The sequence below is a fragment of the Mustela putorius genome, unplaced genomic scaffold, assembly GCF_011764305.1.
Source record: "Mustela putorius furo isolate JIRA1106 unplaced genomic scaffold, ASM1176430v1.1 tig00001215_pilon_pilon_pilon, whole genome shotgun sequence".
Taxonomy (NCBI): domain Eukaryota; kingdom Metazoa; phylum Chordata; class Mammalia; order Carnivora; family Mustelidae; genus Mustela; species Mustela putorius.
In genome coordinates, this window is record NW_025421638.1 from 2,200,323 (window position 1) to 2,224,213 (window position 23,891).

Consider the following 23,891-nt stretch of genomic DNA (forward strand, 5'->3'; position numbering starts at 1 on the left):
GCTATCCTGAGTAAAGATTACATTTCCCAGCCTCTTCCCCTTCCAGATGACTATGTTTGTCTTAAAATATACATACTATAAAATTGACCATTTTAACCATTTTTAAGTGTACAGTTCAGGGGCACTAAGTACCTCCTCATTCTTGTGCAACTATCACCAACACCCACCTCCAGAACTCTTTAGTTAGTCATCCCGAACTGAAACTCTGGACTCATTTGAGATGATTAAGTTCTATCCAAAGATATTTAGGTGGAAGTGTTGTTGTGTATCACTTCCAGGAAGTATCCTTGTCCCACTTCTTCCTACCTGATGATTCCAAGGCAGAAATGATGGTCAGAGCTTGAGAAGCTATACTGGTCCATGAGGTGCCATTCTAAGAATGAGAGAACTACAAGCAAGAAAAAACCCAAACCCAGGTGACTGTGGAACCACCAGACTAGCCCAGAGCTGACTACCTCTGGTCTCTACAAAGACAAACTCTTATCTTATTAAACCACTGTTACTTTCAGTACTCTGTTACTCAGAGCCAAACATATTCCTAATTAAATATCTCTCCACTCAAATTCATGTGCACTAAATTTACTTCTCCCTTAATTCAAAGTGATCTAGAATCTAGTGATTCTAGAACCCCAGATTTCACCACTGTCAAAATTATTAATAACTTCAGAAATTGCCATGTTAACCCCTTTTAGCCTTCTAATTTTTAGAGTAGAACATTTATATTTTCTTTTTGTTTTTCAGTGATGCTCCCTATTCAATATTCAATAATATTCCCATTATTTTGGTTGCCTTTTTCTCATACCATTATAACTACCTTGAGAATATGCAACCAAAATATATTGAAGGAAAAAAGAAAGTTTACTAAAATGATTATAATACTCAGCAATGGCCAAGTCTTGGATAGTAACTTCCTGGCCAAATTAGAACTTGTTTGACTAATTTTACTAGATATTACAAAAGTTTCTTTTAAGAGAACACATGTTTAAAACAAAGCCCAAAACATCTGAAACTTAAAACCTTTAACCATTAGAGCAAACACTCATTCCTTTATCACCTGAGCCACTTTCTGTTTAAAATTCAGAGTCTGGGGATGTCTGGGTGCTCAGTGGGTTAAGCCTCTGCCTTCGGCCCTGGTCATGATCTCAGGGTCCTGGGATTGGGCTCTCTGCTCAGCAGGGAGCCGGCTTTTCCCTCTCTCTCTCTGCCTGCCTCTCTGCCTACTTGTGATCTCTGTCAAATAAATAAATAAAAATCTAAAAAAAAAATTAAAAATTAAAAAAAATGAAATTCAGAGTTTGTAAGAGGAAGAATAAACGAAATGTTTATAAGAAGAGGTGTGAAGAAGGAAGGAAAAGAAAAATAGGGTAGCTTATGCAGGATATTTTCCTGGAGTTAAAATTTTTAAATTTGGAATCCTCACACTTAAATCTGATATCTGTAATACCAAGGACTCTGAGAAGTCTGCTCAAACAAATATTAAAGATTAATATCTAGTGTAAATCAGACAAATGTGAAAGAAAAAAATCCTAATGCAAATGATATTATCAAATAATTTTGTGAGTGAATTTGTTTTACAAGGAAAAAATGACAGAAAAAAGCCATTTCTACTCTTCCAGAAAGAAGGAATCAATACTCAATTAGTAGGATTTTTTAAATGAAATTTCCAGTTGTTTCAATGCGTACCTGTGTCATCAAAGAAGAGTGTAGTGGATATATATATAAGTGTTCATATATTACTGGTCATGTCAAAAAGCTTATTCTTTCCAAACAGAATCTTTGAGGAAGAAAAGATCTGGAAACAGGCCCTCAGGCTCAAATCTGGGCTCTATCTTTAACAAGCAAAACTGCCCTGGGGAAGTTATAAAAACCTTCCAAGCACAAAATGCTTCTTTTGAACACAGGGATGATAATCACTCCCTTGGAGGGTTATAAGAATTAAACTGATGCAAAGTAAGAACTCAATAAACGTTGGTTCCTTTTCCCTCATGCACTATCAGGAGCTTCCCCCTCACTACTGATGAAGGGTGTATTTTTCACTGCCAAGCAACTCATCTAAAACCATTTCGCGTTTAGTTTAAACAGACATCATATAGCTTTTGTTCTCCGGCTCCCCAAGGTAGAGTCAGTGGAATGATGGGAAAGGGAGAATCAGTGAAAATCTCAACATGTTCTGGATTTAAGGTTGTAAATATGTTTTATTCATTTATTTATTTTAAATTTTTTTTAAGATTTTATTTATTTATTTGACAGAGAGAATTCATAAGTAGGCAGAGAGGCAGACAGAGAGAGAGGGGGAAGCAGGCTCCCTTCTGAGCAGAGAGCTCGATGTGGGGCTCGATCCCAGGACCCTGGGATCATGACCTGAGCCGAAAGCAGAGGCCTTAACCCACTGAGCCACCCAGGTGCCCCTAAAATCATTTTTTAAAGAATATAATTGGGGCACCTGGGTCGCTCAGTGGGTTAAAGCCTCTGCCTTCGGCTCAGGTCATGATCCTGGGGTCCTGGGATCGAGCCCCGCATCGAGCTTTCTGCTCAGTGGGGAGTCTGCTTCCTCCTCTCTCTCTCTCTCTGCCTGCCTCTCTGCCTACTTGTGACCCCTCTCTGTCAAATAAATAAATAAAATCTTTAAAAATATATATATATACTTATGGGAGTAATTTAGTAGCCTATAAAATACCCAGCAGATCTGTGTTGTTTTTTATTAAGGATTATGAGATGATGGCCCAGAAGATCATTAAGCTATGAGTTGCATCACTCAACTTGGGATTCCTGTGGCAGACACACAGATCCTCGGAGACCAACAATTTCAAGGGTTTCAGTGCACATAGGCATTTTACCAAAAACACTTGTAGTGGCCAATGCAATTTTTTTTTTTCTAAAGACAGCACTTATGCTCCCAGAAAAGCATATTCTGTACCAACATGATCTTGCAAAAGTAGTCTATAAGGCTGTGAATAAATTAACATGTTTTAAGTTGCCCCTAGTAGAATAAATATCCCCTTCCAAAAGACAATATTCTCAATACAACATTCAAACTAAACTGAACAAAGGAACGTGATACCCACTGGAAAGAAAACTCTGAAGTCGTGTATATTGGGACTTAGTTCCAGCATTTGGAAGCCTGAAAAACTGAAATGTACAGTGTTATTTACTAAGCTCAGTTCAAACCAGAAGTAAAGTGCTTACAGTTGCGTTCCTGAGACCTGCCACACCTTTGCGAGAAGGGAGAATCCAGGACAGGAGCAAAGTGCCCTTGCTGGTGGCTCCTAAGTGGAGAAGAGTGAACCACAACCCAAAGGATAAATTCAGCATACCTCCTGTGTTTATACAGTCCATGCTCTAAGAGGGGCTTTTAACATTTTCTAAATGGTAGGCAGAAAAATCAAATCAGGAATGTAATTTTTGACAAGGGAAAATCCTATGAAATTCCAGTTTCACTGTCCAGAAATAAGGTTGGATTGGAACAAAGCCTCACTCATTCCCAGCTTAGCTGCTGTGGCCACTTTTGCACCACAAAGGCACAGTTAAGTGGTTGCAAAGTCCAAAGTACTTACTATCTGGACCTTTACAGGAAAAGTTTGGTGACCTTTGCTCTAAAGGAAAGAGATTAATGAAAGCAAATATGGAAGCTGACTTAGAGAATAACTGAAAGTTGCTTAACAGAGGAGAGGGAGACAGAGGACTAATGCAGGTCATGGGGAAGCCAGAAGGGACAGCTTTGGAGAAAAGCCGATTAACAGTCTTCTTGGCTCTTTGCCCTGGGATAAATGCCAGGAAAGAAAAAGATCCTATGGAAGAACATTTCAATGGGTACAATTCACTGAGCCAGGATTAAGTGGTATAAGGAATATGGGAGAATATAAAATTTGATCCCAAACTCATAACAGAAACAAACAATAAATTCCAGATGGTTTAAAAGTCTAAATACTGGAAGGAAGGAAGGAAAGATGGAAGGAAGGAAGGAAGGAGTTAAGGGGTTGAGAAGGGAGGGTTAAGAAGTTATTGAAATAAAATAAAGAACACAGTACAAGAACAATACCACCTTGGGACAAAGAGGATTTCCTGAGCAAGGTAAGATACGCAGAAGTCAGAAAAAAACTAAAAAAGTTTAATTTAACCACATATAAATTTAAGCTCCTGTATAGCAAAATATACCATAAAGTCAAAAGGCAAACCAACAGGCAGGAAGAAATATTTGTAATATGTGACAGCAATTAAAAAAACCTCCTAAAAATTAATAATAATAATATTATAATTACATTATAATGAAAGACAAAACAACAAAGCATTTTTAAAAAATAGGGGCATGGAGACAATGAGGCTATTCACAGAAGAAATATCGATGGCCACTGGGCATATAAGATGCTGAATGTTACAAAGGTCAAATTAACACAGCAAAAATACATTCTTAGCTAACATATTTTTAGAGATTTTAAAAGATTAGTATTCTTTTTTTGGTACAATATTTAGGTTAAAAGTTTAACAACTAAAGACCTTTTATTACCCAACAGCCCCCTCCCCCCTTCCTTCTCCCCCCAAAAAACACCCTAAAATAATGATTAGCTGGGAGTGACTCAGGATTGGCTGGGCGGAGTAACTGATACATACTATATTCCAAATATGTTAAAGATCATGTGATAGAGGTCCTAGGAAAAAGCAAAAGGCCTGATTAATTGCCTCTGAACTGTGTCCCTTCCTTAAGGGAGAACACAAGATGGAAGAGCAGCAGCCCCATAATCATCTCAGGACTCTGAGAAAAGTCATCTATGTTAAGATACACTCTTAAAACACTACTTGGGTGTTTTATGATCTTTCTTATAGGTTTCCATATTTCCCACTGTTTATAAACATTTTAATGATCACAAAAGTATTTAATTGAAACAAACTAATCAGAAAAACACAGAACTAATCACAACAATAGCAACAAAAATGTTAACTAAGAAACTAGGATGCAACACAAACTAGGTTTTCTGGCTCCCTTTCGAGTTTACTAAAATTAAGAAGATACTTATACACACATTCCTTCAGCCACTAGTATTTCCCGGTGCCCTGGACTGTGCTGGCTTTCAGGGGATACCAAAGAAACTCATGACTCTGCCTTTAAAGAAAGTCTGTGGTATTAGGGAAAGCAACATAAAACTCAGAGATTGTTGGTGTGCCTGGGTGGCTCAGTTGGTTGAGTGTCTGACTCTTGGTTTCAGCTCGGGTCACAATCTCAAGGTGGTGAGACAGAGTCCCACATCAGGCTCCATGCCCAACTTAAGGTAATCACTCATCATTTCTCTGCCCTTCCTCACCTCTCAAAAAAACAAAAACAAAAGCCAACCTCACGGATTGTTAAAGTCAAAAAAAGCCATGTGAATTCAACAGTTATGTGCTCATTGTCCCTCATTTATGAAAATTATTCCCCCACCTCCCTGGCAGTTCATTTGTAATAAAGTCCCAGTATTGCCCATTTTCTTACTCTCTAGCCACAAAATAAAGTTGCTGGAATAGGAGTGCTCTGAAATAATACACTGATTTATTAAGTGATTTTCTGTGTCTATTTGACCTATATCTATAACAGCAATGCCCAAGAAACACTGAATTGATTCTATGTCTGATCCTCATCCAAAACATTCTTAAACCTACTTGACTACTCTGATTGTATTTGTATAAAGTTTGTCTTCATGGTAAAAGCCCAAATAAACAGCATCATTTGACTAATTCAAGCACCAGACTAAGTTACTACTTTGAACAGACACAGAATATAGTTAGGCAATTCTATTATGCAAGGTAATTGTTCGTTAGATTATAAAAGATTGGTCCTTTAACTACAAATTTCAGTGTGTGACACAACTTATGAATGAAAAAATTCATTGTTAATGATCGATATCCTAGATTTCTCTCTGGAGAACAATCTCCTGCATTTCCAGTAGTGATACTGGATGCACACGGAATGCTTACTGTAGGCCAACACTGGTCTACCAGGTTTATGTGTATTAACTCATTTAATCCTCCCTATAACCCTATATTCTGATCCCCAATTTACAGAAGAGGAAATGAAGGCCCAGAAATTAGATAATTTGCCCAGCATTATACCCACTGCTGGTGAAGCTTGTCTGGCTACACAGCTAACTCTGAAGCACTTGGCTATATAAAGTCTCAGGGGGGCATTTTAAGGGGGGGGGCGGGGGAACCTCAAATACAGTCTATTAGCATTTTCTCCCTACAGTGAACTTTTATCTCTTGACTTCTCTATTTCTCTCAGCCCTATATTTGTATTTATTCTTATTAACCCCTGGCTTTTTGGCAAATAGTAGAACATGAAAAAAAAAAAATTCTACACCGGGAAATCTTAAGATTCTGGTTGTTGGAGTGCCTGGGTAGCTCGGTTGGTTGAGAGTCCGACTCTTGATCTCATTTTGATATCAGATCAGGTCTCTATCTCAGAGTTGGGAGTTCAAGCCCCGTGCTGGGCTCCATTATGGCCATGGAGTCTACTTAAAAAAAAAAAAGAGGATTTTGGTTCTCACTTAACAGTATGACTTTAGGGCTTTGGGTAATCTTAGAGGGCCTAATTTCCTCTTCTTTTACACAAGGTCTTCAGGTTCTCTTTAGGATAAAAATCTATAAAATACAAAAAAATTAATAAACAGTAAGATTAAAAAAAAGCAAAGAAGTATTTTTTAAAAAGCAATCTGTATCACATTTTTATTCTAACCACTCAATAAAGTAGTTTTGTATAATTTTATAGCCAAAAAAAACCTAAGAAAGATGTGTTTACAATTTTTTAAATTCCTATGTAAGTTATGGCATATCCACACAATAAAATATGATGTCCTAGTTCTAAACTATGTTTTTAAGAGTTTTGAAAGACAAGGGAAAAGTCTTTATTTTAACTGCACAAAAGGAACCCTGATTAAAACGTCTCCACCTGGGGTGCCTGGGTGGCTCAGTGGGTTAAGCCTCTGCCTTCAGCTCGGGTCATGCTCTCGGAGTCCTAGGATCAAGCCCCTCATGGGCTCTCTGCTCAGCAGGGAGCCTGCTTCTCTCTTTCTCTCTCTTCTCTCTCTCTCTCTGTCTGCCTCTCTGCCTACTTGTGATCTCTCTCTGTCAATAAAATAAATAAAATCTTTAAAAAAAAAAAAAAGTCTCCACCTGGAATGCAAGCTGGTATAGCCACTCTGGAAACAGTATGGAGGTTCTTCAAGAAGCTAAAAATAGAGCTACCCTACAACCCAGTAATTGCACTACTAGGAATTTACCCCAGAGATACAGACGTAGTGATCCAAAGGGGCACATGCACTCCAATGTTCATAGCAGCAATGTCCACAATAGCCAAACTGTGGAAAAAGCCTAGATGTCCATCAACAAATGAATGGATAAAAGATGTGGTATACACACACACACACACACACACACACACACACTGGAAGACTACTCAGCCATCAGAAGGGATGAAATCTTATCCTTTATAATGACATGGTTAGAACATGGTTATTATGCTGAGCGAGAAAGAAAGACAATTATCATATGGATTCACTCATACAAGGAATATAAGGGTACAGATGATCATAGCAGAAAGGAGTTAAAAATGGAATGGGAAGAAATCAGAGAGGGAGATAAACCATAAGAGACTCTTAACTATAAGAAAGAAACAGGGTTTTGGAGGGTAGGTGGGTGGAGGGATGGGTAACTGGTTGATGGGCATTAAGGAGGGCACCTGATGTGATGAGCACTGGGTGTTACATGCAACTGATGAATTACTGAACTCTACATCTGAAACTAATGATGTTCTGTATGTTGGCTAATTGAAATTAAATAAAAATAAATAAATAAAATGTTTCTACTTGAAACTTCACTGTGTACATGCACATTCTCAAGACAATTTTCTAGCATCTGGCTGCTTCGTTTCCTGCTCCTAATCTTTCTCCAAGTTCTGGGTTACTCAAATTTGACTATCAAAAATACAGTCATTTCTTTTGTGTTTAGGAAGCTTGCCAGCTATCAAAATCCACAGACACCATTAAAAGATGAAAGCCATGGGGCGCCTGGGTGGCTCAGTGGGTTAAAGCCTCTGCCTTCGGCTCTGGTCATGATGCCAGGGTCCTGGGATCGAGCCCCACGTCGGGCTCTCTGCTCAGCGGGGAGCCTGCTTCCTCTCTCTCTGCCTGCCTCTCTGCCTACTTGTAATCCCTGTCTGTCAAATAAATAAATAAAATCTTTAAAAAAAAAAAAAAAGAAGAAGAAGAAGAAAAAAAAAAAGAAAGCCAACAAATCAGCATCTCACGAAGAAACTGTAACCACCACTCCAGGGAGGCATGATGTCATTTCCCTTTGGAAATTCAACAAACAAATAAAGAGATGAAATCTGCTTAGGGAAAAAAAAATCATAAATCAAGACAAGCAACAAAATTATGCTGTTATCAACCATGTGCCACTAAAAACTATTTCATCTGAAAGTGCTGTGCTACTAAATAAGCAAACAAATTATAAAGGAGGAGCAGGTGCAGAATATTGCTTTAATGCAAACGTAGGAGAGAACTATAAAATCAAGTGAAAGAAAGGCAAAAACGAACAATATCAGCTCAGAGCATCAGAGTGCTGACAATAAAAACAAATGTCTACCAAGCTGAATCATTGGTTGTTGCGTAGGCTTGTGGAGGACTTTTGCTGCCTTGTATATCTGCAGGTATTTTTCCTTTCAATTACTTTTCCAAACATGTATTTCCTCATTCAAAAGATAGCAATAAGCTAATGCTCGAGAAAGATGTAAATACTTGGCCTTCACATGTGTTCGACATTAATATAGTCTTCCTGGTGATTCCATTTCTATATCTTTTCTCTGTAATAGACTATTGTTTGTCAACATGGTCCATGTTCAGGGCACCTGGGTGGCTCAGTGGGTTAAGCTTCTGCCTTCGGCTCAGGTCATGATCTCAGGGTCCTGCGATCAAGCCCCCCATTGGTCTCTCCTTTCAGCAGGGAGCCTGCTTCCCCCTCTCTCTCTGCCTGCCTCTCTGCCTACTTGTCATCTCTCCCTGTCCAATAAATAAGTATTTAAAAAAAAAAAAGGCCTATGTTTAAGAACTGTTTAAGTGAAAGAAATCTTTGGCTCAAGAATTTCACATTACAACAAATTTTTAGAATCACTTCTATAATTATAAATATAATCAATATTCACAGTGTATCTCCAGGATACTCTAAATTTTCTAGGCAAACCTGTGTTTTCCCCCACAGAAATATATTAAGATTAAAAAATGCCTTACAGCTTAAGTTTAGAGTAATCCATACAGCAGCTAGTAATGTTAAATACACTATTACTCCACCCTTCAAGTTCTTCACTTAACCTTAGCCAAAAGGTCGAGATGCGATCCACCCTTCAAGTTCTTAATATTTTTAGCAAAGACATAGGTTTCTTAGTAACTAACATGAATATCAATTAGCACCACATAATTGATCGCCAGTAAATATACATATACACACACTAGAATGTTTTAAAAATATGAAATTCATAGATACAGCTAACTAAATGGAAGTTCTGAATAGAGAACTAGTGTTGGATAATCTACCACCAAATACTCAGTTTATTTTGAATGCTAAAAACATCTTTCAACTATAATTTGACTGACCTTGAGAGCCAATGTGTACTATATACTTATTAAGTGTGCTAACTGCTCTAGAACCTGGGTTAGACAACAGTCCCTATATATCAAGAAATACTTATAGGGAATCGGACGAAGAGATACTCTGTAACTTTTCTCTCATGAAGAGATACTCTGTAACTTTTCTCATCTCCAGAAGTAGGACACAGATCCAGGTTGTTCTGAGTACAAGGCACATGATAACTTTATGCTGTGTTCATTTTAACAGCAACACCTGGAAATTTGAGGAAGATTAGTATTGAAATCGATACCCCCTCAGAACATTTTGAAAATCTAGTCTCAAAATGAATGCTTAATAAGAATTTTTCTCAAAAGGAATGGTTGGCCTTATTTCTAAACCACCCAAAGAAAATGATCATAACGGTAATTTCACACCACTGATAATTATAAGCTCCAGAGACACTGGATTTGCCATGCGGGTCCTGTCCTATACCTGAACTCTGAAATAGCCATTAGGTAGCAGAATCAGTTACGGAGGAAATGTAACTTTACAGTGAAGGACAGGCTAATGCCAGCTTAACCCAATGCTCAAGCTTAGCCCCATCAGTGGTAAGACCCCAAGACACATCACCTGTGATAAATCCTGGCCAAAATACCTGCTTTGATCTAGCCTCCAATGTCAGGAATTACAAGAGCCAGAGGAGTAAACTAAATGATACCAGTAGGAAGAAATGAGACAAATCCAGGAGGAAAGGACATTCTCAAGAACAAACGTCTCTCCCTTCCACAAGTCAGTGTCATGAATAACAAGAGGCTGTTCTAGATTCAAAAGAGACTTCGGGTACATAACATCCAGATGCACTGCATGATCCTGGACTAAATTCTTCTTAAGACAGTCCATCTGCCAAGGACACTGTGGGGCCACTACAGGAAACTCACTGTGTTGGGGTATTAGAAAATGTTAAGAATGATCACCCATGAGGCACCTCAGTGGCTCATTCAATCAAGCATCTGATTTCTGTGCAGGTCATGATCTCGAGATTGTGATATCCAGCTCCAAGTAGGACTCCACACTGGGTGTGACATCTGTTTAAGATTCTCTTTCTCTCCCACTGCCCCTCCCCCACCACTTGCACATACACACACACACACTCTCTCTCTCTCTCTAAAAAAAAAGTGGTAATTACCAATGATATTGGTTGTGATAATGTTAATTTGGCCAAGTAGCACCATGCTCTTATTTTTAAGAGACATATACTGAAGTATTTAGAGATAGAATGTTAAAATGTCAATATTTTACATTAAGTTGTTTCATTATAAATACAGAGTTTTGGGGGGGGCAGTTGCAAAAACAATCACAAAACAAATAAGTATAAATGGTGTAAGGTTCAAAAATCATGCTTCAGTGTCAAGGATTATGCTTAATTGAAAAGAAAGTGATCCGTGAATAGTAAGCTTTGATCTAAAGAGGCCAACCTATCACCACCACCTGCAAAAAGCTAAAGGAAGAAATTTACAAATTTAAAGTAAAATATCAACTTCAAAAAGAGCCCCTAATTTTATCTTGTTTTTTTTAAGATTTATGTATCTATTTTATAGAGAGAGTGTCGGGCCAGAGGGGGGAGGGGTAGAGAGAGGAGGAATCTCAAGCAGACTCCACGCTTAGCACAAGGCCCACGGAGGGGCTTCATCTCACAACCCTGAGATCATGACCTGAGCCAAAATCAGGAGTTGGACACTCAACCAACCAAGCCAGCCAGGCACTCCAATCTCCTAATATGATTTTAGAGAAACTTTTAGGCGTGTTATACCAATGTTCAGAATCACTAAAGAAAGGGATTAAAGACTAAAATTACAGCATACTATTCCAGAATAGGACTTAGGACAGCATGAAATGTTCATTTTCATACCGCTGCTTTTATTACACATGCTTCATTTCCACATCTTATGTGGGAATTATTTCCTTTGCACATTAATAAACATCTTCTCTTCTAAGCACATACCTAACAAATCAGAAAGCAAAGTCAAAAGTTGAGATAATACTTGGAGGCAGAAGCTGAACTTCAGTTAAACCCTAAGAGCAGATGACTTCAGTAAGTCTTTGCTACCGACAGTGCTGGTGATTACCTGGGAATAATATAAATGCAAATAACGAATAGAAGTAAAAGGGTGACATTTTCAGAGATATAAAAGCAATTGAATCCAGATACAAACAGGCTAGACCTCTAGGTACACAAAAATTCTCTTCGGGGAGCCTACAACCTAGCACAAAGATCGCAAGGTGGCTTTTTCTATTTGCTTGAGGAACTGGACAATTTAAACACAAAGCCACCTGTCTCTGCGTGTGGGAAGAAGAGATTCCAAAATTGAAATGAAGTAAGAATAAAAACAAACCTCAGGCCCAGCTGCCTGCAGATCACCTCTGCGTCTGCTTCATCCCACTGGTCATCACAGACGGTCCCCCAATGACCAGCATGGTAGACTTCTACTCGGCCTTCCCGCGCACTGCTCCCACCCACGAGGCGTATGGCGGGGAACGTAGGGCCTGTGCCGGGTGAAATCAGAAACAAATTACACCTATACATTTGAACTGAATGATGAGATTAGATATATTCTATTTATCTGCCATTCTCAATAATTGAGTCATATTTATTAAACCACCTCAGGGATTTGCACATACACGCACACACATCTAGTATGTATTACAGTATTCTTGACCAATTAAAATACTCTAAATTGGGGGTGCCTGGCTGGCTCAATCAGTAGAACATGCAACTCTTGATCTCCGGGTTGTGAGTAGTCAGAGCCTTACGCTGGGGGTAGAATTTACTTAATAATAAAAAAAAAAAGTTTTCAATAAAAATTATTTCAAAAAATACTCCAAATTGAATGACGTCCATACAAATAGCTCCTAAGAGGAAGTAGTCCAAATTCACTTTTCCTCCAACAACCTCAGAAGCCAGAAAAGACACACTCAAAACTATAGTTTATTGGAAACGCATTTGATTTTTATGGTATTGTAGTGGGGACACTAATTTTTTTATGCACAGTAACTTGAGTATTACCAACATGTAATTCTTAAAAATGGCACTTATGTCTGTAACATCCTTGTCTTCAGTACAGAAATATTTCTGTATTTGTAGAAATCAAGTTAACATCTAACTCATTATACAAGGTAGTGATCATGGCCAATACCTACAAAAAACAAGATTGGAGAATTCACTTGGTTATGAATCGGCTCATATTCATTTTCTAAGAACTACCAAAGGCTTCCCGTTGCAAACTCCTTATTACGGTCCACAGTGCCCTGAGCTAGCCCTTGTTAGTGTCCCGAACATCCCTCTCTACACCTGGACTCCTTCCTCAGGCTATACCTACAACGCCCTCTTCCTTCTGCCTCTTAAACACTCAAGGGTGTTTCCCACTATAGGGTTTGTACACTTCCGGTTCCTTCTACTTGAAAAGAGTTCCTGCAGGTCTTCCCCTGCCTTCATCACTCTCACCATTCAGTTTTCAACCCTGAATTGCCCTTTGTTTAAGAGGCCTCCCCTGGTCTTCCTAACCAACACAGCACAAAAAAGTTACTTTCTACTACATTGCCTTCCAAATATTTATTTTATCTAAGACTGTCATTGATTCATTGATTTCCACATTGTCTATCTCCTAACAGCTAGAACTCAGGACAGAGACCGTGCCTTTCTCTTTCACCTGTGTATCTTAGGTACCCAGCATACAGAAGTCATGTAATAGATACTTGTTGACTGACTGGACTGATAAATGACAGCCAGAAGCCTAGAAAGAATATTCCAAACAAGAAAAAATACTTAGTAATATTCATTCACTCAATTCTGTTTAATAGATACTAGGCACCACAGGGGCATTTTTTTTTTTAAGATTTTTTATTTATTTGACAGAGAGAGATCACAAGTAGGCAGAGAGGCAAGCAGAGAGAGAGAGAGGGAGGAGGAAGCAGGCTCCCTGCCTAGCGGAGGGCCCGATGCGGGACTCGATCCCAGGACCCTGAGATCATGACCCGAGCTGAAGGCAGAGGCTTAACCCACTGAGCCACCCAGGCAGCCCCACAGGGGCATTTAAAGGAGCACTAGACAGACCCTATCATCAGGAAGTTTGCCACCTAAGGACATGGTCAAAATGAGCACAGAGAAGATCATCAAGACCCTGCGGGGGCTCAGAAGCAAGGGAGCTTGCTTACCATTGGAGGTAGCCTGGAATCCCTTCTGAAGGAGCTGATATCTGAAGAGGGCCAAGGTGGATGGATGGGATTTCAGAAGTCAGAGACAGGGTAAGAGCAGTTCAGCAAAATGAACAGTATGAGCAAATGTACAGAAGCACAAAGTTGAATGTGTTTGGGAAATAGCAAGACAGTGCAATTTTTCTGGAATAAAGGATGTAATAGGGTAAAAGTTTCAGAACAGGCTGGGCCCCTATTCAGAAATTTAATTGCAGCTTTTGCCAAATGCTAACCATTTATCCACATGAAATATGCTTCTAATTCCCCCACAGTGGAAGCAGTTGTCAGTAAATGGTATTGGGATATTCATATTTATATTCAAACATCATACCTCAATTTTGAATCAGAAATTCAGGTTAGTGAATATTTACATACACTCATATGCTGATCTTCATAATTTAGCTTATTTACGTAAGTCAACTAGTATTTACAATTTGTAAAAAGGATAAAGATAGTTTTAATAAACATAAGTGTTCTCAGCATTATATATTAGCTCCTTATAATTAATTGATGCTGAGTGGTCTGAAAAATATATTTGCATCTTATGTTTATTTTTCCTTTAAAAAGCTTGGAAAATATAGAAACAATGGGAAAATGTATTAGTTTCTTAAATGATTATATTCTCCCCTGCCTCTCTTCCCCCTCCCACTATGGTAAGATTAGAGAAAACAGAAAAAAAAATTTTTTTAAGACTTTATTTTTTGACACATGGAGAGAGAGAGAGAGCACAAGCAGGGGGAGCTGCAGAGGGAGAAGGAGAAGCAGGCTTCCCACTCAGCAGGGAGCTCAATCCCAGGGATCATGACCTGAGCCAAAGGCAGACACTTTTTTTTTTTTTTTAAGATTTTACTTATTTTTTTGACAGAGAGAGATCACAAGTAGGCAGAGAGGCAGGTAGAGAGGTGGGGGGAAGCAGGCTCCCCACTGAGCATAGATCCCGATGCGGGGCTCAATCCCAGGACCCTGGGATCATGACCTGAGCTGAAGGCAGAGGCTTTAACTCACTGAGCCACCCAGGCGCCCCCAAAGGCAGATATTTAACCAACTTCTGAACCACTCATGTGCCCTGGAAAACAAAAATGTTTAAGAGGAAATTTAAAATCACCTACAACCCAGAATTCTATGGCCTGCTACCTTATATTTTTAGTGTCATGTTTTATTTTAAAATATGTGGGCATTTTCTGGCTCTATAAGTAATTGTGGAAATACAGAAAATTTCAAAGACAAAATTTCATCAACATCCCACATCTTCCCAACAAGCGCACAAAAAATCATTTGAAAGAGCATTTGGTGAGGTAGTTGACTCATGGCTAACTTACGGATAAATAAAACTCCCAGACATGTTCATTTAAATTACTATTTCCTATATCTAGGACTGCTACTCAATTTCCTACTTTATAAGTGTTGGAAAAACAACAAGTACTAGATGACAGGGCACTAAATGTAATTTCCAAACTAAAAAAATGTATTAAAGATCTATTACTATGCCTTAAAGCAAGTAGACTCAGTGTTTGCTGATCTCAGCTGTTTCCTTTCACTTTCTCACTTGGTCTTTTTTCTCTCTCACTTTTATCTCATTCAACCGCTCACATTTTCATATATGCTTATGAATGACCTTCAATTTATCTTCACAACTGGAGTATAAATAGGTGAATAGATGATGAGAGCAAAAGGAATTTTTTTTTTTTTTTGACAGAGAGCATCACTAGTAGGCAGAGAGGCAGGCAGAGAGAGAGAGAGAGGAGGAAGTAGGCTCCCTGCTGAGCAGAGAGCCCGATGCGGGACTCGATCCCAGGACCCTGAGATCATGACCTGGCGGCTTAACCCACTGCGCCACCCAGGCACCCCGCAAAAGGAATTTTTTAAGTGGAAAGATAATCCTGAAAGAAAATAATTATTGTTTTCAAGATTTTATTTACTTCAGTACTTTAAAAATGTCAAACATTTTACCCAACAGGTGGAGCATGAGTACAAGCAATAATCTACAAAAAGTAATGCACTGTTGAACCCAAATCACATCATCCGTGAAGCAGCAATGCATAAACATCTACCTCCCAAAGTAGCATTACCCAAAGTGGAGAATCAAAGGAAGAAGAGGAAAAATTTCCAAAACATCAAGATTTAACATGCATTTGGCCCACTCAAAAAAGAACAATGATTCTTAAAGCACTTACCTGCACCCTATATTCCAGTTGGTTCTTCCAGCCAATTCACAGCAATTACTCTAAATTGAGGCTCTGTGTGTTTTGTGGTGAGAGAGTTTCCATTCCTCTCCTGATTCTTGCACTCCAGCAGAAACCAATGCCCTGGGATGGCTGCTAGCTTTTTAAGACCTGGAATATCTGACCACACTGCCATCCCCAAGGAGAATGCAAAAAGGGATGCTGTGACAGGGTGCTAGTTTCAGGTTCTGGTCACACATTAAAATACACCATGCTTTCCAGAAAACCCATCAGCCATCATGAAAAGCAGCTGTTCCCTTCTCCACGTATGTTCATATGACCGTATGCATATATGTGTGCTAAACCATGGTCATCATCTCATGATCAGCATATAGTGCTTGGAAGGAGCCTTTATCCGAGGCAGTTATCCATATTATGGAATGTGCTATTGACAACTCAAAGGAGAACGCTGGTACCACAGTTATAATCTACCCTATAAAGTGAAAATATTTTGTTGTAGTTGCTGGGTTCCAAGATGATTTTCCATCTTGATTCTATCATGACCTTCCATTAGCAAAATAAACGTTTCATGTACAATATGCAATAGTTCCGTAAGCAAATTAAATGAAATAGAAAACACGTTGAGTGAGATAGCATTTGAAAGTCAAAAGGAATTCAGAATGTTAGACGCACTTTTATTGAAGACTATTTGACTACATAATACGATGATTCAGGCTTATGTCTGTATTTAAACTCTTTGAGGAAATGATTTAACGAAGACAATTTTATCATCTGGAATCTTGCTGAAAACACAATAAAAGTAAAAGAGAGTTTTTTACCCTGGGAAAAGCTACATGTGACAGCAGCTGCCATCTTCTGAGGACACGCCCCCCCCTGCCAGATGTCTTTTTCACAAAGCAGTATATTTTCTTCATCTCCTCGGCAACGGACATTGCTCCAATAAATGGGAATAAGGCCCAGTCCAGAAAATGGGGTTTGTTTTGCGATTCCTTTTCGCCTGGAAACACAATGATCAAGGTTAGGTTTATTGAACATAGGTGAAATTTTTTGTGGAAGTATTTAGATTTTTTTTAAGTGGAAGAAATCAATAAAGATAGATTTAGGAGAAAAAAAAGATGTGGGAGGGAAAAAAAAACATAATGGATTACATAAGTTTCAAGGAAATCAAAACATCAGATCAGAACTTGCACTGATTACCTATGGCAATCTTTTTAATCATCTTAAATAATGGTATGCATGTGCCTTTCCTACCTACAGCTGATTTTAGGGGAAAATACATATATGTGGGCAAATACTACAGATTTTAAAAAGAAGCCTGGTGGTTTTGTGGAAGAAGTGTGTCATGTGGCTCAGTGAGACATGGATTCTAGTCTGGACTCGGCTACAAATTGCCCTAAGCTGTGAGTTTCTATAAGCTCTGCCTTCTAAAAAGAGGGCTGGTCTGGATGCGTGACAAGTTTTCTGCTCCAACATTTTAGGCTAGCATTTTCTTTCTTTTCTTTCTTTCTTTTTTTTTTTTTTTCTTTTTAAAAGATTTTAGTTATTTATTTGAGAGAGACGGGGAGAGAGAGCAAAGAATGGGACGGAGCAGAGGGAGAAGCAGACTTCCCAATGAACAGGGAGCATGACTCAGGGCTCAATCTCCGGACCCTGAGATCATGACCTCAGTCTGAGTTCAAGAGTCAGGCGCTTAACTGACTGAGCTGCCCAGGCACCCCTAGGCTAGCGTTTTCAAAATGATTACTACTACACATAAGTAAGATAATCACAGAAGAGGCAATCCATTCACAAAATTTTTAAAACCTTATATATAGTATTTGGTTGCAAGGCTTTGCAATCAATAAATGAAATGGTAACATGCAGATGGGCTCTGCTTTTAGCTTCTCTAATCTACATATTTTATAAGTAACCTCTGATATGTATGAGTTGATATTAAATTTTAAAAAGATAAAGGCTTACTCTGGAAAACAGCATGGAGGTTCCTCAAAATGTTGAAAATAGAACTGCCCTATGACCCAGCAATTGCACTATTGGGTATTTACCCTAAAGATACAAACGTAGTGATCCAAAGGGGCACGTGCACCCGAATGTTTATAGCAGCAATGTCCACAATAGCCAAACTATGGAAAGAACCTAGATGTCCATCAACAGATGAATGGATCAAGAAGATGTGGTATATATACACAATGGAATACTATGCAGCCATCAAAAGAAATGAAATCTTGCCATTTGCAACAACATGGATGGAACTAGAGCGTATCATGCTTAGCGAAATAAGTCAAGCAGAGAAAGACAACTATCATATGATCTCCCTGATATGAGGAAGTGGTGATGCAACATGGGGGCTTAAGTGGGTACGAGAAGAATAAATGAAACAAGATGGGATTGGGAGGGAGACAAACTATAAGTGACTCTTAATCTCACAAAACAAACTGAGGGTTGCTGGGGGGAGGGGGTTTGGGAGAAGGGGGTGGGATTATGGATATTGGGGAGGGTATGTGCTTTGGTGAGTGCTGTGAAGTGTGTAAACCTGGTGATTCACAGACCTGTACCCCTGGGGATAAAAATATATGTTTATAAAAAATAAAAAATTATAATAAAAAAAAGATAAAGGCTTATCTAATTAACAGAGTAATCTCTAGAGTTATTTCCATACAGTAGCTTCTACCATCAACCAAACAGTAAACATTTCAGGTATATCAAAATATGAACATTTCTTAACAACAATAATTCTGAGATGTTCTGATCTAATTATATTTTTTTAATGGACTACTAAAAAATAAAATAAATAAATAAAAATGGACTACTAAGGGGTGCCTGGCTGGCTCAGTCAGAGAGTCCACATGGGACTCTTGATCTTTGGATCAGGAGTTTGAGACCCATGTTGGGTGTAGAGATTACTTAAAAAAAAAAAAGGAACAACTAAGATGATATAAGTAATCAGATCAGTGTATCTGAAGTTTCTATTTGCAGAATGATAGTTTATTTTTCTTCATCAACCAAAAGACTAGTAACCATACAGCAGTTCACATTTCCACTATAGTGTGTTGGTTTTTTACGTCACTCTCACAGGAAATCATATTGTTTCCTGATTTTCAGGGTTAATAAAAGCACATATACATGTGTATTTTAAGGAAGACACTGACACCAGTCTACAAATCTGTTACATATTGAGGCCCTCAAAATAAAAAGCGTCAGGTCAACACGCTCTGTGTCCTGTCCATCTGCCAACCACTATTTGCCAGATAAAATATTCATCGATCAAATCGATAATTAACATTCCCAAACACCATAACACTTTATAGGCTGTATAGCCTTATTGCTTCTTTCATCCTGACTTATACCAACATCCATTTTTTTAAAATTGTTAATTAATTAAGTACATTAAGCCTACTTGCTGCTTTAACAGCATCAAAATCTGAACAAAACTAAAGCCTTCAGGAGGGTTTGTCTTTATTAAATATTCACTGCCCACCTTCCTAACGGGAAGACAGGAGGAAGTGGACAAATTAAAATTCTTACTGACCTGACTGCAGTTGATCGTTTCTATCCTCCTATTAAATATTACCGCTCATTGATTATTAATCCAAAATACTCATAAACTGCAAAACTTTCTTCAGTTTTTTGGACTTGCCTGTTCATGACAAGATAGTTTCCATGCTTTCTAAAGATCTCTAGTGAGAAAGGCCAAGAAAAACATCTGGCAAGTGTATTTACAAAAAAATAAAATAAAATAAATGAGATACAAAAAACAGAATAAGAACCACAAAAGCAAAACCTTTCATTCCAAAATGGAGCCTTCCGCTCCGGAGGAAGCCCCCGGGCACGTGGCGTAAAGGTGCCCGGGCCGGTGGCAGGTAGCGAGCACCGACGGTGTGGAGAGCGCTGAGAGCCGCGGAGAAGCAGCGGGCCGCGGCAGGCACTGCGGGCGCTGACGGAGGCCGCCCCCTCTAGCAGGACACGCTGGGCACAGAAACCCTAGGTCTGGACAGCACACCCTTCCCACCTCAGGAGGAGAGCCCAGGTGGACTTCCGCCTCCTTCCTGCACAGAAAGATGGAAGCTGGGGTGCCTGCGTGGCTCAGTGGGGTAAACCTCTGCCTTCGGCTCTGGTCATGATCCTGGCTCCTGGGATTGAGCCCCCGCATCCTGCTTCCCCCTCTTTCTCTCTGCCTGCCTTTCTGCCTACTTGTGAACTCGTCTGTCAAATAAATAAAATCTTAAAAAAAAAAAAAAAAGAGAGAGAGAGAGAGAGAGGAGATGGAAGCTGTGGACGGCTACAAGTAGCCAGTGAAATGTGCAGATGATGCTACTGGGAAATGACAATCCTCAGAATCATGTTCCTGACTTCCCAGGGCTAAGGGATGATTTTTAAATACATAGACCAAAGGATGCTTTTAACGTCTGACCACTCGGCATTTGCTTATTTCCCAGTTAGTATTCCTTCCCCCATAGGGCCCTTTCTTTATAACTCTAGGGAAAATTGACAATGAGGGAAATGAGACCAAAGGAAGGAAAACATGCATCATCTTTCCATGGCAGTGATGGGTGCCCTCCATTACTCTCCCACATGAGCAGCTTGATGTGGGCAAGGCTACGAGAACTCACCCCAGCTGCAGCTGGTGACAAATGACGGAGGCGTCAGCATCATCCCAGTGGCTGCCACAGACTGTGCCCCAAGTTCCATTTGCATATATTTCCACGGTGCCTTCAAACTCATGTTTGCCACCTCGAAGCCGCACTGACCCTGAAGTAGAAAAGAATCCCAAAACCCTTTAATAGCAAATAAACATTTGAACATACTGAGCCCGTCCTCAGTTAACATTTGTCCACATAAGCAGATCCAGCCTGAACAATTGGCCTCCAGGTTCTCAGCCCTGGTTCTTTGTTTAAATGAGGATTTCACAGATTCAATTCTATTTTATTTTATTTTATTTTATTTTATTTATGTTTTTGGTAATTAACATCATAGTGTTAATAGTAATTATGCTTTCTTTTTTTAGTTAAGCAAAGAGAAAGTCCAATTATATTTTAAAAAGAGAAAAGCAGAAGAGTATGACTAATGTCTGATATTACATCCCAAATATTAGATGACATCACATATAAAATTCTTATCATATATGTATCACCTTCCACTTCACCTCAGGTCAGAGATAAGAAGCACAGAAATGAAATTCAGTGCTCTACTTATAAATTAGCTGTTACTGTGTTATATATTCTTTCCATCTGATTTATTCACCACAAAAGAGCAAAAAGCTTTTTCCCTTTTTAACCTCAAGCAGTAGTGATGAAATTCTAAATATTATGCCTATAATTTCAAAAAGGTGTTGGTGTTGATGACATCGCCTAATATCAGTCTTAGGAAAATTCCCACCAGGCAGAATCGTTTGGTTTAATTGAGGGTCCCTGGAAATTCCCCTCCCCTTACATATTATCCTCACTTAGCTGCTCCAGAGTCCATGATTTGAGTCACTCAGTCTTGAAAAGAGTCAAAAGTAAAATGCAAGCACCCCAGTAAAAAATAACATCCCTTAAGTGCAGACAGATTGAGGCCCTACATTTCTCTTCTTATTATAATGCTCTGGTTTTCGAAGTGGCTACTGGGAGACCACAAGTGGGACTTTTAAGCAGAGACCGAAGCAAACTGACAGCTGAAGGATTTCACAAAATGCTGTTTAAAGCCACTTATGATGACCTTCATTTCATAGGTAAAGAAATTAAGAAAGTAAGTTCGACCAAAAAATTCTGTCAAATTTTGCATATTTCAAACTTATTTCAAAGTATGGCTTTAAAATAATTTTCCAAAATATTAGATTCACAAATTACCCATTCATTTCACTTGCACTGGCCTAGGCACCCATTATTTTCCAAGTCATCATCATTTAAAAATGTAACTATTTAAGAAACACATATTGTTTGTCTCATGACAAGTACAAAGTGTCATTTAATTCAAAGAAAATAATAATAAATGGAGGCAAAACATTACACTGCCAAATCCTGATTATTCAGGAGAGAGCACGGACATGGATCATTCACATGGCAGATAAATCTCTAAGTCATCATTCATACTTTCCAAACCTCTTCAGTTCAGACTAAGCAAGAGGAAGCCCTGTTTAGCTAAAGGAAAAGCATGAACTGCAAAAAAAAAATTTTAAGATTTTATTTATCTATTTTACAGAGAGAGAAAGCGTACAAGCAGGGGGAGCAGTAGAGGGAGAGGGAGAAATAGGCTCTCCCCTGAGCAAAGCCTGACACGGGGCTTCATCCCAGGACCCTGGGATCTGAGCCAAACGCAGAAGGCCAACTGACTGAGCCACCCAAGCACCCCTGCAAAACAATTTTTTTTAAGATTTTATTTATCTATTTGACAGAGAGAGAGAGATCACAAGTAAGCAGTGGCAGGCAGGGGGAGAGAGAGAAGCAGGCTCTCTGCTAAACAGGGAGCTGGATGCAGGTCTCGATCTCAGGACCCTGGAATCAGGACTGGCCCAAAGACAGCCGCTTAACCAGCTTAACCAATGAGCCACCCAGGTGCCGCTTAACCAGCTTAACCAATGAGCCACCCAGGTGCCCCACCTGCAAAACATTTTTAAAGAAACAGGTCTGAAGAGTTTAACTGAACTTTAATGACTTTTTTAACCACAAAATCTCTTCTATAGAGACCTACATAATATCCTACACATCGCAAATACCAGAATTTTATTTCAAATCAAAAAATTCATTAGCTCACCTCAAACAAACATTACTTGAAATGATATTTAAATTAATATATTATCTCTTTATTAACCTCCTTCTCCAAATTACTCATGTCAAGTGTTGGAAGAAAGTTCTGGTAATGAAAACAAACTGGAACACTACTTACGCGTGGTTAAAAAAAAAATCATAATAAAATATAAATACTGCCTACATCACCAAAAAGCTATCAAGAAGAAATGATGTGTGCATATTATTTAAATGATAAAGGCATTTGGAGATAAGACTCAGAAAACTCTGCATGAAGTATAATTACTACCCGTGCATCATGATAATGACAAGACAGAGCTGGAAATAGCTTCCAGGTGAACTATCACTTCCACCATCTTTTCTCAGATTCTGCAAACATGCTATGAAAGCCTGGATTCATTTAGCTGTATGGCAAGAAATGTGGAGTGCTCATCCAATTTTCCTTTAACAAGTGAATACAAATATTTACAATTCTGGAAAGTCAATTTGCAAGTCAATGACTAATGAATTCTCTGTCAGAATCCATTCCCATCACCCACTTCCCCAGCTCCCACACCCTCCTCATTTATCTCCACCCTCACCCAGTTTATCCTTCTCCTAAGGTCATAAAAATTTCTAACATATTCTGACAAATTATCTACTTTGGACTCAGGGTGAGTAGTTCTTAATGGAAGATAATTCTATATAGTGCATAATTCTTCAAATAATTATTTGAAAGAGCACTTTAAAAAATATCAGAACATGCTCCAAAATAATAAAAGTTTGAATGTGCAATTTAGATTACATTTAAGATAAGTAGCAGTTTTTATTTGTTTTTGGTTTTACTTTGCTCTTGTTACGTTTATTTTCTTAGAATGGCCAAGATGGTAAAAATCTCAAAAACCGTAACTCATTTCTCTCAATTTGTGAAGAAGATTTTGGACCAAATCAACTGCCATGACCACCTATTTCCTAGTTTCCTACCCTTCCTACTGTTCCTCTGTCTCCAAGTTATCTCCTAGACTCCTGTCCTTGCTCCCGTCCCATCTCTGAACCCTAGCAAAGACCCTGCAATGTCTTTTTCATGTCTATGCATTCATGTTCTTTGCATAATGTACTTTATGCATTATGTCATGTGGCTTTCACCATTCTATGTGAAATATTCTAT

At 38.8% G+C, this 23,891-nt stretch overlaps 1 protein-coding gene across 3 annotated transcripts in view; it reads right to left on the reverse strand.

Moving 5' to 3' along the window:
* PRSS12 (serine protease 12) overlaps nt 1-23,891 on the reverse strand; it is a 73,084-nt gene that overhangs the window by 38,409 nt on the left and 10,784 nt on the right. For all 3 annotated transcript variants that reach the window (XM_004748011.3, XM_004748010.3, XM_013053940.2), the window contains exons 2-4: nt 20,630-20,768; nt 16,841-17,019; nt 11,982-12,132 (exon numbers count right to left, since the gene is read on the reverse strand). In XM_004748011.3, coding sequence (XP_004748068.1) covers nt 11,982-12,132; nt 16,841-17,019; nt 20,630-20,768 — 469 coding nt within the window. The remainder of the gene's footprint in view (nt 1-11,981; nt 12,133-16,840; nt 17,020-20,629; nt 20,769-23,891) is intronic.